Genomic DNA, 16,474 nt, shown 5'->3' with positions numbered 1-16,474 from the left:
TACAATTTTAAGGGACGGTTTTAAAGATAAAATCATCAGTGAATGAAGTGAAGTGATAATGGTAAATAATTTATTTTGCAATTAGTTAAGTTATTATCACAGATGTTTGTAGTGTAGCACGATTTGTACTTATGGATATCATAAACTAATCCTAATCTTTGTCTGGACAATTCAGTGCCATCTCTAAAATGTAGTTTATTGGACTCCTGAGTGATTGCACTAGGATAAAATCACCTGTGATATATGTACAACACTACTCAGCACCAACCTTGACCACAAGCATTGAGAAAAACAACAACGTGAACAAAAATGCTGCAACTCAGTCAAAAAAACTACTACATCCCAGTTACATGCAGTGTCTAAAGACATCCCCACTCAAAAGCATTACCATAAAAGCAACTTTATTTCACAAACTGAATGTGCACCGAAGGAGCCGAGGAGTTGCAACATGAGAGAGATAAAGAGTTTGTGCACGAGTGAACATGATAACTACTCATAGAAACCAACCTTGCTCAGTTAAGGCCCCATTTACTGCATCCAAAAAATTCAAGAATGTCAGCAGAAATGCATGCTTGCGTCCTTCCAGTTTCATAATTATATACCTCATCTGTGATCTAGATTGAAAGAAAAAGGAGCTTCTACATATTGTTCATCCTTCACATTATCCATTGCAGAAATTTTTATTGAAGTTGATCTGCATCTTGCATTACACTTCGTCTTGTTGAAAATAATAAAGAATAGCTAGATAAAGGTACACAATCTCAAGTTGGAAAAGAAGGCACATTCTCCATATGGAGAAATTTAGAATGTATGTTCTTTCCCTTCTAGCTTCATGCATTGAGGGACGAATTAATGCTTTCAAAAGTAAGGCAAAACTAGACATCTGAAAGCTATATTTTAATGCATTGAGGGACGAATTAAAGCTTTCAAAAGTAAGGCAAAACTAGACATCTGAATGCTATATTTTAATGTCAATTCCAACCTTCCGTAATAAACACAAGAGGGCAAGACACTCACTAATGACCTGTATCAAAGTAAATTCTGGCCACTGACTTCTTCAACAGCTTCATCCATTGAGGAAGTTGCCACCATTGTTAAGAAAATGAGGACAATTAATACTAAAATGCCATGTTTACCTCTCGTTCATCCTCCCATGAATCTTCCTGCAGAGGTACCTGAAACCAATTGCATTTGACATATTCATATGAGTAGAACATATCCCATTTTACATATTGCTGAGGAGAGTTGTAAACAACACTGAAACTAATTAGTAAGCAAAGCTGAGCTTGTCTTCTCATCAGTATGCAAGCAGAAGCTGCCATCTGTGTTCTGAAACATTTTGGAATCTCTCAGATAAGCCCAGTATTTACTAAGATATAAAACCAAAAGAAGGGAAAGATATAAAAGAGAAAGAAGTATTTTAAAGTATTTATTCCAACAAAAACAACAATAATAGAGCATAACAAAAAAAAAAACTCAAACTAAGAGCTTACCAAACCAGGCCACTTGCTAGCTGAAGCCCCAGCACCATATGAATACACTAAATGACCAAAACTACCATTGTCTATGCAAATGGAAGCAATATCAACTTACCTCATACACAGGGCCTGTTATTTTGCTAGGTTTTTCCACCATCGTGCCAGTTGCAAAATTGTGCAGGCGAGGATACGGAATTTTATAATGCCATGCATATTCATAGCGTACTTCCGCTTCTGCAATCTGCAAACAAAATAGAATTCAACTACCACATCAGTCTCCTCCAGGCTCCCAAACCAGAATTCCTATTTTTTAATAAGCAGGCTCCCAGATAAAAATCCAGTACCAATGAAAGGTAGCTAAGGAGGAGAGACACTTGATGCTATCCTTGAATGCACAATTCTTACCCATTAAACACTTTTTTGTACTTTGTTTTTGACAGCTCACAACTTGACAATATGCTCAATCTAATATACCTAGATGAATCCAAGAACATACCCAAACTCATCCTCTAAAAACACAACATAGTGCAGTTTCAATCTCACGATAGTCACTCATAAGATTGAAAACCATAAACTCCATCATGCATAGCAGGGACTAGCTACTATGACATCCCCACTGATGTCATCAGCGCCCAATAGTGGGTGTAGACCATAGCATAAAAGTATGATCTCACACATACAAATCCACACACCCACACATACTTGAGCATCCATTTATACAAAGTCTTTGTATTGAGTTTCTGTCGGCACTCCGGAGGTGAAGGGCAAACTCAGCCATGACGAAGGCTACCCACTAAAGGAGAAGGCTAATCAAAAGGTAGTCCAAATCTCTTCATTCAAGCTACAACTGCTTGTGAAGTCTAAATCATTCCATTTTAGTCTCTCCCAAACGAGCATCTAAAACTAAATCTAGCTGATAGGGCAATGCAACATTTAAGATAGAAATAATTATCGCAATACCAGCAGGCCGCAACTTGGACAAAAACTTCACAATGTGAAATTTCATGTTTACTAATACGGTAGAAGCATATACCTAGATGAATCTAGGAACATTCCCAAACTCATCCTCTAAAAACACAACATAGTGCAGCTTCAATCTCACGATAACCACTCATAAGATTGAAAACCATAAACTCCATCACGCATAGCAGGGACTAGCTACTATGACATCCCCACTGACGACATCAGCGCCCAACAGTGGGTGTAGACCATAGTATAAAAGTGTGCTCTCACACATACAAATCCACACACCCACACATACTTGAGCATCCATTTATACAAAGTCTTTGTACTGAGTTTCTGTCGGCACTCTGGAGGTGAAGGGCAAACTCAGCCATGACGAAGGTTAGCACTAAAGGAGAAGGCTAATCAAAAGGTAGTCCAAATCTCTTCATTCAAGCTACAACTGCTTGTGAAGTCTAAACCATTTCATTTTAGTCTCTCCCAAACGAGCATCTAAATCTAAATCTAGCTAATAGGGCAATGCACCATTTAAGATGGAAAGAATTATTGCAATACCAGCAGGCCGCAACTTGGACGAAAACTTCACAATGTGAAATTTGCATGTCCCCTAATACGGCAGAAGCATATACATAGATGAATCCAGGAACATTCCCAAACTCATCCTCTAAAAACACAACATAGTGCAGTTTCAATCTCACGATAGTCACTCATAAGATTGAAACCCATAAACTCCATCACGCATAGCAAGGACTAGCTACTATGACATCCCCACTGACGTCATCAGCGCCCAACAGTGGGTGTAAACCATAGTATAAAAGTATGCTCTCACACATACAAATCCACACACCCACACATACTTGAGCATCCATTTATACAAAGTCTTTGTACTGAGTTTCTCTCAGCACTCCGGAGATGAAGGGCAAACTCAGCCATGACGAAGGCGAGCACTAAAGGAGAAGGCTAATCAAAAGGTAGTCCAAATCTCTTCATTCAGGCTACAACTGCTTGTGAAGTCTAAAGGATTTCATTTTAGTCTCTCCCAAACGAGCATCTAAATCTAAATCTAGCTGATAGGGCAACGCACCATTTAAGATAGAAAGAATTATCGCAATACCAGCAGGCCGGAACTTGGACGAAAACTTCACAATGTGAAATTTGCATGTTCGCTAATACAGTAGAAGCATATACCTAGATGAATCCAGGAACATTCCCAAACTCATCCTCTAAAAACACAACATAGTGCAGTTTCAATCTCACGATAGTCACTCACAAGATCGAAAACCATAAACTCCATCACGCATAGCTATTATGGCATCCCCACTGACGTCATCGACGCCCAACAATGGGTGTAGACCATAGTATAAAAGTATGCTCTCACACATACAACTCCACACACCCACACATACTTGAGCATCCATTTATACAAAGTCTTTGTACTGAGTTTCTGTCGGCACTCCAAAGGTGAAGGGCAAACTCAACCATGACGAAGGCTAGCACTAATGGAGAAGGCTAATCAAAAGATAGTCCAAATCTCTTCATTCAAGCTACAACTGCTTGTGCACAACATAGTGCAGTTTCAATCTCATGATAGTCACTCATAAGATTGAAAACCATAAACTATCACGCATAGTAGGGACTAGCTACTATGACATCCCCACTGACATCACCAATGCCCAACAGTGGGTGTAGACCATAGTATAAAAGTATGCTCTCACACAGACAAATCCACACACCCACACATACTTGAGCAAAGTCTTTGTACCGATTTCTATCGGCACTCCGGAAGTGAAGGGCAAAATCAGCCATGGCATAGGCTAGAACTAAAGGAGAAGGCTAATCAAAAGGTAGTCCAAATCTCTTCATTCAAGCTACAACTGCTTGTGAAGTCTAAACCATTTCATTTTAGTCTCTCCCAAACGAGCACCTAAATCTAAATCTAGCTAATAGGGCAACGCACCATTTAAGATAGAAAGAATTATCGCAATACCAGCAGGCCGCAACTTGGACAAAAACTTCACAATGTGAAATTTGCATGTCCCCTAATACGGCAAAAGCATATACCTAGATGAATCCAAGAACCTTCCCAAACTCATCCTCTAAAAACACAATATAGTGCAGTTTCAATCTCACCATAGTCACTCATAAGATTGAAAACCATAAATTCCATCACGCATAGCAGGGACTAGCTACTATGACATCCCCACTGACGTCACCAGCGCCCGACAGTGGGTGTAGACCATAGTATAAAAGTATGCTCTCACACATACAAATCCACACACCCACACATACATGAGCATCCATTTATACAAAGTCTTTGTACTGAGTTTCTGTCGGCACCCGGGAGGTGAAGGGCAAACTCAGCCATGACAAAGGTAGCACTAAAGAAGAAGGCTAATCAAAAGGTAGTCCAAATCTCTTCATTCAAGCTACAACTGCTTGTGAAGTCTAAACCATTTCCTTTTAGTCTCTCCCAAACGAGCATCTAAATATAAATCTAGCTGATAGGGCAACGCACCATTTAAGATGGAAAGAATTATCGCAATACTAGCAGCCCGCAACTTGGACGAAAACTTCACAATGTGAAATTTGCATGTCTACTAATATGGCAGAAGCATATACCTAGATGAATCCAGGAACATTCCCAAACTCATCCTCTAAAAACACAACATAGTGCAGTTTCAATCTCACGATAGTCACTCATAAGATTGAAAAGCATAAACTTCATCACGCATAGTAGGGACTAGCTACTATGACATCCCCACTGACGTCATCATCGCCCAACAGTGGATGTAGACCATAGTATAAAAGTATGCTCTCACAAATACAAATCCACACAGCCACACATACTTGAGCATCCATTTATACAAAGTCTTTGTACTGAGTTTCTGTCGACACTCCGGAGGTGAAGGGCGAACTCAGCCATGACGAAGGCTAGCACTAAATCAGCCATGACGAAGGCTAGCACTAAAGCAGAAGGCGAATCAAAAGGTAGTCCAGATCTCTTCATTCAAGCTACCACTGCTTGTGAAGTCTACACCATTTCATTTTAGTCTCTCCCAAACGAGCATCTAAATGTAAGTCTAGCTGATAGGACGACGCACCATTTAAGATGGAAAGAATTATCGCAATACCAACAGGCCGCAACTTGGACGAAAACTTCACAATGTGAAATTTGCATGTCCGCTAATACGGCAGAAGCATATACCTAGATGATGAATCCAAGAACATTCCCAAACTCATCCTCTAAAAACAAAACATACTGCAGTTTCAATCTCACGAGAGTCACTCATAAGATTGAAAACCATAACTCCATCATGCATAGCAGGGACTAGCTACTATGACATCCCCACTAACGTCATCATCGCCCAACAGTGGGTGTAGATCATAGTATAAAAGTATGCTCTCACACATACTTGAGCATCCATTTATACAAAGTCTTTGTACTCAGGTTCTGTCGGCTCTCCGGAGGTGAAGGGCAAACTCAGCCATGACGAAGGCTAGCACTAAAGGAGAAGGCTAATCAAAAGGTAGTCCAAATCTCTTCATTCAAGCTACAACTACTTATGAAGTCTAAACTGTAGGTACGAAACGAAGAGAAAGAGAGAGAGTGCAGGTACAGGACAAAGTCGATGTAGAAGTCTCGTCAAAATATTTAGATAAGGTTTCTAAACGCAAGTACAAAGTACTTGTATCTAGGCCTAGGACTAAGTGTCCTAGGTGTCACATAGGACTAAGTGTCCTATGTGGCATAGAAGGCACTAACACTATAAGTGCCTACACTTATGCCTACAAGGCACATACCATGGCCTATAGGGCATCACTAGAACCACCAAAAGATGGCCTACAAACCCCCCTCCATGCGATGGGCTGAAGTACTCTGGAAACGTCTCAGAATACCTGGTAGTTTCTCGTCATGGTGGCACATGTTCATCCAAAAGGATATAGCCACCTATAAACGTACAAGGAATGTCAAATCGTGTAACAAAGGAAACCAAGTGTAAAGCCTATCGGAAGAATTCGAACTTGGGACGAGGAAGTGCCGTTGTAAACATATCTGCGATGTTGTCCTCTGTGGGAAGATAGGACAACTCTATGTCTCCTGCTGACAACCGCTCCCGAACATAATGATAGTGAACCTCAATATGCTTGGTACGCGCATGAAACACTAGGTTACACGCAATGGCCAAAGCACTCTAGCTGTCAGTGTAGACAATAGTGGAGGATGTCTAGCAAATACCAAGATCTGTAAGTAACTGTAGAAGCCAAACACACTCTACTGTAGCGGTGAAGGCTGCCCTGTACTCAGCCTCACAACTAGACGTGGCAACTGTCGGTTGCTTCTTGCTGAGCCAAGAAATACATGAATTGCCAAGCAAAAAACAATTGCCAGTATGTGACACTCTGGTGTCGGAACATCCTGCCCAGTCACTATTTGTGTAAGCATGCATGGTAAGTGAACCCTGATCACCATAGAAGAGGGCTAAATCCTGAGTGCCTCTGAGATATCTGAAGACTCTCTTCATTGCCTGCCAATGTTGTGAACTGGGCATGTGCATGAATCTGCTGAGCTGAGATACTGCATACTACAAGTCAGGTCTGGTGTGACATAAATAAATAAGGCATCCAACAGCCTGCTGATGAAGAGTGATATCACATGGTGCGCTCCCATCATGAGCTGAGAATTTGAAGCCAGGGTCCACTGGAGTAGAGATTGGCTTGCAATCCTCAAACTGAAAACGATCAAGGAGCTGTCCAATATACTTGGACTGAGACATCATGATACCCCCCTCAACATGAGCAAACTGAATGCCCAAATAATAATGGAGCTGTCCCATGTCTGACATATCAAAAATCTGCTGCAAATCAGCCTTGAAAGCTGCAATTTGCTGAGTATCTGGGCCCGTGATAAGCATATCATCCACATATAAAATCAGCACTAAAAAATCAGATCCACTCCCACGGAAATAAAGAGTGGGTTCTGTGGGACTATTCTGAAAACCAAGGGATAGTAAGTGTGCATGAATTTTGGCATACCATGCCCTGGGTGCCTGCTTCAAACCATAAAGGGCTTTTCTAAGCCGGCATACCTTATTTTCAGAATTAACAACCTCAAAGCCAGGAGGTTGTGTAACATGGACTTCTTCCTGCAGATCCCCGTGAAGAAAAGCAGTCTTGATGTCAAGTTGGTGCACTTGCCAATGATGATGGGCTGCAATGGCAATGACACATCGAATGGTAGTAATCCTGGATGTGGGAGCAAATGTCTCCTCAAAGTCAATGCCTTGTTGTTGGGCATACCCTTTTGCAACAAGACGGGCTTTGTATCGATCTATGCTGCCATCAGATTTCCTTTTTAATTTGTAGACCCACCGCGTTCCAATGGCATGCTTGCCAGGTGGGGGATCTACTAATTCCCAAGTGTCATTTTTGGCAATAGATTGTAACTCAGCTTGCATTGCATCCATCCACTCTTTGCTGTCAAAAGCATCTTTATGGCACAAAGGCTCTTCATTGCAAGCTGTAGCAAGGAGTGCAAACTCAAGAAAGTCACCATTCTGTCTATTCCCTGATCTTGTCCGGGCAGCAAAAGGCTGATCTTGTTTGCTGTCCCTCAATGTATCCAGAAGCCATCTGGGAGCTTGCCTTTGCTGTCTATTAACAGCTCTTTCTTCAATGACTGCATCATGAGTAATGGGATCATTTTGTGCCGGAAGAGAAACCTGCAAATCAGCATGAGGTTGAGGCTGATTATTGCTTTGTGGAGGGCCTGCAGGAGGCACATGTTGCTGCTCAAAATCCTCTTCTGATGATGGTAGAGGTAACCTGTCAACTTCCTCTTCTATATACTAGCCTTATCTCTCCTATCACGGGAGTAGCACCCTGATTTTTCCTCCCAGCCTATTCTGCCAAGACTTCCAAGCAAGAGAGAGAGAGCTGTCATCAAAATCACGTAAAAATCATCCTTCTCTTCTCTCACTAGCCTTAGCAGACCCCAAATCCCTAGATAGATCTAGATGCCACATGTCATCCATATAGGGCCTTCCTAATGCAACATTTCACCCCTCTCTTGGGATGCATTTAATTCCTTGCCCCTAGGCACAATCTTTGCACTAGGCCCTTGGTCTCAGATCTATCTAGTCTGGTGCTATCAGCCCTCACCTAGGACCTTGACATTAATCCCTCCCGATCATTTACATAAAGCGCAAACACATATATTACAAAGATAGATCCTATAAGGGAAATGTCGACTGATTCTTCCGAGGTCATGCTACCTCGGCTAGAGCGTAACATTCCTTCCCTCTTCAGACATCAGCGTCCTCGATGATAAAGTCTGGGAACACTCTCCGCAACTGATATACGGATTCCCAGGTAGCTGACCATGCCATGCAACCAACACCGTGGGTATCTTCCGATTTCGTATTTGCATTGATCCTCGGTCCAGGATTCTTGTTGGTTTGCGCCTTGCAATATCCTCTATCTCCTGAAACAAAACCACACCTTCGATTAGTGAGTCACCAGTATGTAAAAATTTCTTTAAACGTGAAACATGAAAAACCGGGTGCACCTTACACCCCGGTGGCAATTCTAATTTATAGGCTACACTGCCTATTCTCTTTAGAATTAACCACGGCCCACAGTATCGAGGTGATAACTTAGCACACTCTCCTGAAGTCAACGACTTCGAGTGCGAAGGAATTCTGAGAAAAACTTTTTCTCCTTCTTCAAATACTCTTATAGACCGATTTTCATCCGCATACACCTTGGCTCTATCCATAGCCTGGCGGATATTAGCTCTTGCAAGTGCTAGCATCTCCCACATCTGAACTACAAAGTTCGCGGCACTAGGCACTTTCTGAGGTACTCCAACTATAGTTGGATTAGCTGGTCTATAACCATAGTTCAGCTCAAACGGACTGAACCCAGTAGATGAATGTTTCCTATCATTGTAGGCAAACTCCAACAATGGTAACCACTTGTCCCATGTATGTTGCCTCAATGACACATATGCCCTCAGCATATCTTCTAAAGTCTGCTTGACTCTCTCCGTCTAACCATCCGTCTCAGGATGATCCCCACTACTCATTCCCAACTCAGTTCTTAGTGTCTCAAATACCGCTGTCCAAAAGTGACCGGTAAACCTGACATCTCTGTTTGACACTATGGATCTAGGCAATCCATGCAGACGAAATATATGTCTAATAAACAAATCCGCTACTTGCGGGGCACTAATAGACTCTCTAGTCGGAATGAAGTGAGCCATCTTGGTTAGACGATCAACCACCACAAGGATAGAATTATACCCTCCTTGTGTTGCAGGTAGTCCTACAATAAAATCCATGGAAATGCTCTCCCACTTACTTAGTGGTATTTCCAAGGGCTGTAAAAGTCCGGGTGGCTTCACCCGTTCGGCCTTACTTACCTGACACGAGAAACACCGTGTCACATATTCATGAATATGCTTTTTCATCTTTGGCCAAAAGAAATCTCACTTCACGAGATCATATGTCTTCTCGACACCTGGATGTCCCGCACACGGGCTATCATGGCATTGTCGAATGACTCTCTGCCTGAGATCATTCTGACCAGGTACTACAACCTTGGCATTTCTAACTAGCATACCATCCCTTATGGTATATCTTGCATAAGTTTGGCCTTTTCTGGATGCCAGGTCATCCTTTTCATTTTCCCCGGGTTTTAACACATGAGCCTTAGGCCATAAGCTCTGGACAAACTCGTCCACCTTCTGAGTTTCTCTGATCTCGGTCATTAGAGCACTCTCTAATACCGTGAAACTCAGGTTGTGCATAATGCGAGACAACGCATCAGCTACCTTATTGTCTTTTCCTCTTCGGTACCGAATCGTTAGATTAAACTCCTGCATGAGCTCTGCCCACCTAGCTTGGCGGCCCCTCAAGTCAGGCTGTTTACAGAAATGTTTCAGAGTATCATGATCCACATCCACATAAAACTCTGAACCATACAGATAATGCCTCCATGTTTTCAAAGCATGGATAACAGCATACAACTCTACAACTCCAATTCATGAGTTGGCCAATTCCTTTGAGAGGGAGAAAGCTTCTTGCTTTCAAAGGCTACTGGCCTTCCCTCTTGAAGGAGAACTGCTCCTACCGCAATGCCACTCGCATCGGTTTCTAGGAACAACGGTTTCTGGGGATCAACTATTTTTAACACCGGTCCTGAGACCACAGCTTGTTTTATGGTGTTAAAACTTTCTTGTTGATTCTGTCCCCAAATAAAAGGTACTTTATCTGAGGTCAGATCAGCCAATGGCGATACTATTTCGGAATATCCTTTGATATGCCTTCTATAAAACTGGACAAATCCCAAGAATGATCGCAACAACGCGGTCAGACTCTGAGGGATTGGCCAAGTTAGTATCGCAGCCACTTTCTTTGGATCCATTTCTACCCCCTGTGGAGTAATTATGAACCCTAAGTACTCAAGCCTAACCATACACAGTATAGTTTTCTTTTTATTCACGTAAAGACTGGCTTTCCTCAAAGTACTGAACACTATCCTTAAGTGTTCACAATGCTCAGTAACACTTTTACTGAATATCAAGATATCGTCAATGAAATGTACTACGAACTTTCCGATATACGGACGTAGTAAATCGTTCATAAGCATGACGAAGGTCGCTGGAGCATTGGTAAGTCCGAAGGGCATTACCAAAAGCTCATAATGACCAAACCTGCTTCTAAAAGCGGTTTTATGCACATCCTCGGCTCTAATCCGGATCTGATGATAGCCGCACTTAAGATCTATCTTGCTGAAAATCACGGCTCCATGTAATGCATCTAGCAAATCATCAATCCGAGCCATCGGATACCTGTGCTTAACAGTGATATTATTCAATGCTCTGTAATCTATACAGAGGCGAAACGTATCATCCTTTTTTCTCTTTAATATCACTGGTGAAGCAAAAGGTGAGAAATTTGGTTGAATCTGCCCCAAGTTGAGGTATTCTTCCAGTTGCCTACGCACCTCCGCTTCTTCAGTAAAACTCATTCTATAGGGAGGTCTATTTACAGGTTCTGCCCCCGGGATCAGTTCAATCTTATGCTGAACTTTCCGCTCTGGAGGTAACCCATAAGGTAGTTCATCCCTAAAACATTCAGAGAACTCCTCTGTTATAAGGTTAGCCAGCTTGGCCATCTCATCACTTTGCATAACATCAGTGCTAGCCGAAGACTCATCCACTGACTCTACCGATGCTGTGCAAAGGTATAAAAACTCTACTTGAGCCTTTCTGATTTCCATCACGGAAACCAACGGTCCCTGAGGTATATCTTTTTCACCTCGCAAGACATAAAGCACATCATTCATCTTGAATTGATACACGTGCTTTTTCCAATCAATGGCTGGATTCTTCCTAGAATGCCACGCCATTCCCAGGGCTATATCCGCATGAGCAAGCTTGGTTATTTCAAAATCAAGCTTCTCAGCATAGTCCTGAATCCGAAGCTCTAACTGGGTAACCCTTTGGTCCCATACTTCAGTTGAACTTCCATCGGCCATCCTGACTGTATACGCATAGTCAAATGGACTTGTCTTTAATTTCAGCCTTTTCACGAGCTTGGAGTTAATCACATTGTGAGTTGACGCTGAGTCAAACAACACAATGACATCATGACTGGCCACTTGCCCTTTCATTTTGATTAACTCCGTATCATTGAAGGCTGTATACCCCGTTGCTGCGGGCTTAGATAGGATGTTATCAGGTGCACTCGTCACTAACTTAGTAACAGACACACAGAACAAACAAGGTACTAACCTCTGAGAAGATCCCGCTAGCTGAATCTGCATCTCTTCCGCTCTGGGACTTCCCTGCATCTCCACGTCGCACTCTGAGATCACCATCTCAGCCATCCGACGATCTTTATTACGTGGACAATCTCTCCACTGATGAGGTTGAAGGCAACCAAAGCATAAGCCTTCTCTCCTCGCTTTTTCCCTTTGTTCTGGGTTCAAGGGAGACTTAGACCAAGCCCGGGCTGCCATTGGAGTTACTTTCCTTTTCACTCCAATGGTGGTACTTGGCTTAGGAGTTTCAGCCGGTCTCGCCTGCTTGGCTTGACCACTAGGCTGCGAACCACTCCCTCTACTAGCCCACTTCTTCTTAAACCCAGATTTCTTCGGATACCCATACTGGGTTCCGACCTGTGCAAACCCACTTGGCTTGCTGCCCTTGGCATCCTCGTAGTTCAGGGCTATAGCTATTGCATCATCTAGCGTGTTCGCGTACTTAGCCCGAACTTCCATTCTTAATCGATCATTCAATCCAAATATGAAATCTTTCACTTGGATTGATTGAGGCAGGGGTTCGTCAACCTTCATTACACTCTCTCGAAACTTATCAGTGTATTCTGCCACTGATAAATTTCTCTGACGAAGGTTCCTATATTGATCCCAAGCTCGGGATGCCTCGTCAGGAGGTAAGAAGTGTTTCCTGAACTCTCTTTTAAAACCCTCCCAGGTAGTGGATGCTATGCCATCTTTTTGTTGTTTAATCCACCACCGATCCGCAGCCTCACTAAACATATGGGCGCAGCCTCACTAAACATATGGGTGGCCTCGCGGATCTTTTTGATGTCATTTCTGATCTCACAAATGGCGAACGCCTCGTCCCATTTGTGTAACCAGGTCTCAATGACATCGGAGCTACGGTCGTTCATCCGACCAGAATACTTTTCCGGTCTGTAATTAGCAATATTTGGCACTTTAGCCTTCCTAGGCTTGACCGTATGAACACTAGACTCCAGTTCCATTGGAGCCTTTCCCTTCTCTTCTCGAGAAGGTCTGGCAGACATACTCTGTAGCACTCTCCTAAGTTCAGATTGCCCTGCGTTGGCTTGTAATTGCTGCGCTAACAACTGTTGCAAGGCATCCTCCAGCAATGCAATCCTGCCAGATAAAGTATGAGCTACTGGGCGCGATCCCTGCTGGGTCGGCCGGACTCCTGATTCACCAGGGTCCCTCCTGGAAGCCCCTTCTTCTGCTTCCATTTAGTTCAATAGGTGTTTTGTTTTGGGGCTTTTTTTTTTTTTTTTTTTAAACACCCCTAGAACACTGTATTTACAAACTGATGCAATTCAGTGTACTGACACTCTGAACACAATTCCCTATACTAGGGAATTCTTGCAATCCCACATTCACACTGATCAAGCATTTAATACAGGCATATATCACAGATGGCGCTTTTCCCTATACTAGGGAAATTCCTGCAGTCTAATTCTAACTGAAGCACACAGGCATCTGCTCAAGCATAATTTGTTCTTGCTATAGCATCATCAACTGCGACCACTGCCAAAACCACAAAAGTCTAACTGCTTCCGACAAAACAGGAATAACGAAAACCAAAAGGAAAATAGATAAAGTGCTCCCTGGACTTCGAATCCCACAGCTTGCAGCCCGAGCAATTTGCTCCTGCACACCGTTCACAAGCTGCTTGCGTACGTCGATCTACCAAAGGAATCAATCCTCATTCCGTATTCCGTCAGGTCAACCCGTCAGATGGAGGTCTTGTGCGTCACCCAGCCTACGTACCACGTTAAACCTGCCTATCGACCGTCGTCACGGTTCGTTCACGACCAGTCTGCGCTCCTCGTCGAATCACTTATGTAAAACTCCTTAAACACCACCCGTGGCCCAGCAAGGCCTTGTGACTGTGCATCGACAGTTCTGGCCAAAGCCTTTGCAATCTCCGAGTTAATCGATCGGCGCCGTGCCTTCCAACGGTCCCTGTTCCGTCAGGGTTACGGGAACCTTACTCTCCGTTCCTGTCGATAAATCTCCCAGCCCACGGACTAATCTCTTGCGTCAACGAACCAGCTAACCCCACGCTATCTTCGTCGAATCGCTGCATCAGCCCGTTCGTGGGTCCACGTGAGCGCCGCGATTGATCCGTCACCAGCTACCGTCCGTCGGCGTAGCACCTTCACGCACCACCGTATGATCGACGACTCTCTACTGCCGTTAGCCCGTTACTGTTCGTCGACTAGCCAGCCTTCTGATTCGTTTCTTTCTTCCGCTGACTAGCGTCGATTCGTCTCTCTCCAACCTTCTGCTCTGATACCAACTGTCAACTTCCTCTTCTATATACTAGCCTTATCTCTTATCACGGGAGTAGCACCCTGATTTTTCCTCCCAGCCTATTCTGCCAAGACTTCCAAGCAAGAGAGAGAGAGCTGTCATCAAAATCACGTAAAAATCATCCTTCTCTTCTCTCACTAGCCTTAGCAGACCCCAAATCCCTAGATAGATCTAGATGCCACATGTCATCCATATAGGGCCTTCCTAATGCAACATTTCACCCCTCTCTTGGGATGCATTTAATTCCTTGCCCCTAGGTACAATCTTTGCACTTTGGTTGATATAACCGATACCCTCTGCTCTCCTGGCTGTAACCAATGAATATGCATTTGATTGCCTTGTCATCAAGCTTATGTCTCAGCTGAGATGGTACATGAACATATGCAAGAGACCCAAAAACTCTCATGTGTGAAAGTGAAGGCTTCCTGCCTTTCCATGCTTCATAAGGTGTAATAGTCTTTAATGCCCGTGTAGGTGATCTATTCAGCACATAGTTGGCACACATTACTGCATCAAGCCAAAATTTATTGGGCAAAGACTTGGCCTTAAGCATGCATCTGGCCATCTCCATTGTGGACCTATTTTTCCTTTCAAAAACAGGATTCTGCTGAGGAGTGTAAGGAGTAGTGCATGAGTGAATAATGCCCCGTGAGGATAGAAATGCATCAAACTCCTTTGACATATACTCACCCCCCCTATCTGTGTTGAGGGAGACAAGCTTGCATCCTGATTCATTCTCAACCATATTCAACCATCTCTGAAAGCATAAGAAAACTTCAAATTTGGCCTTTAAAGGATATACCCAGCAATACCTTGTGAAATCATCAATGAGAGTCATGAAATACTTGTATCCTCCAATGGCATTTGTCCTCATTGGGCCACAGACATCACTGTGTACTAGCTGCAATTTCCTTTGTGAGAGTTTTAGACAATTCTTTTGAAAAGGAAATCGATGCATCTTACCCAAAAGACAACCTTCACACACATGTTTAGTAACTGTGTGAGTCTGAGGTACATCATTTGCCATCTGCTGTGAATGTAGCTTTGCAAGAGCTCTATAATTGAGATGGCCCATTCTCTCATGCCAAAGATGAGTTTCAGCAAGCTGTGAATCTGAAATGGCCAATGCTTCAATAGAAAGTGCAGCTGAATGATGATCAAGGTGATAAAGCCCTTTTTGCAAAGTGCCAGTGAGAACTATGGCATTGTCATCAATCTGACTCAATGTCCTGCAAATGTAACTGAATGTCCTGCAATCTGACCCAATGTACTGCAATCTGATGCAAAAACAGCAAATTTGGCAAAAGCCCCAAATTTTTTTAGGGCAAATAGGCCAAAAAGAGGGCAAATGTGTGAAAGCCCCAAATTTTTCAATGTCCTGCAAAAGCCCCAAATCTGTAGATGACTGCAGTGAGACCAAGGACCTTTTACAGCGAAGGTACGAAATGGCGTACAATACGGTACGAAATGGCGTACGGTACAGTACGACGTACAAATGGAGTACAACGCATCGTATGGTCGCAAGTATGCTCATGTACGGTATAGTACGACGGCGGATGTACTACGCAGAGTACGAGTACGACACAGGTCTTCTCACGTACGGTACAGTACGATGGTGCACTGCAGGTACGGCGTACGGTGAACTGCTCACTGTACGTACGGCGAACTACCACTGAAGGTAACTGATGACGCAGAGTACGGAAGGTACTGCGCAATGTATGACTGCACAGTACGACGCAGAGTACGGATGTACGGTGACGACGCAGAAGGTACGGGTGATGCAGGTCTGCTCACGTATGGACTGTGGCAGTACAGTACAGCACTAAAGGTACTAGTGATCGGGGGCTGAGGAGAGCTTGAGAGCTGGAAGCAAAACCTGCTCTGATACCACTGTAGGTACGAAACGAAGAGAGAGAGAG

General features: G+C 43.4%; 1 protein-coding gene across 3 annotated transcripts in view; it reads right to left on the bottom strand.

Annotated features, from left to right (window-relative positions):
* LOC147904503 (uncharacterized) overlaps positions 1–16,474 on the bottom strand; it is a 42,863-nt gene continuing 26,389 nt past the window's right edge. Inside the window, exons 4-7 of one of the 3 annotated variants that reach the window (XM_087396772.1) lie at positions 1,594–1,719; positions 1,025–1,175; positions 389–531; positions 2–234 (exon numbers count right to left, since the gene is read on the bottom strand). In XM_087396772.1, the coding sequence (XP_087252898.1) occupies positions 1,119–1,175; positions 1,594–1,719 (183 nt within the window). In that variant the 3' untranslated portion in view covers positions 2–234; positions 389–531; positions 1,025–1,118. Of the gene's footprint in view, positions 532–1,017; positions 1,176–1,593; positions 1,720–16,474 lie in introns of all 3 variants that reach the window. The other 2 variants (XM_087396766.1, XM_087396758.1) reach the window with 2 other exon arrangements.

This window comes from Dipteris shenzhenensis, chromosome 2 (genome assembly GCF_047967505.1).
Source record: "Dipteris shenzhenensis isolate YYH24624 ecotype China chromosome 2, Dip_SZ_1.0, whole genome shotgun sequence".
NCBI classification, from domain to species: Eukaryota; Viridiplantae; Streptophyta; class Polypodiopsida; order Gleicheniales; family Dipteridaceae; genus Dipteris; species Dipteris shenzhenensis.
The sequence above is the reverse complement of the archived record's forward strand: the minus strand, read 5'-3'. Positions and strand labels throughout refer to the sequence as shown.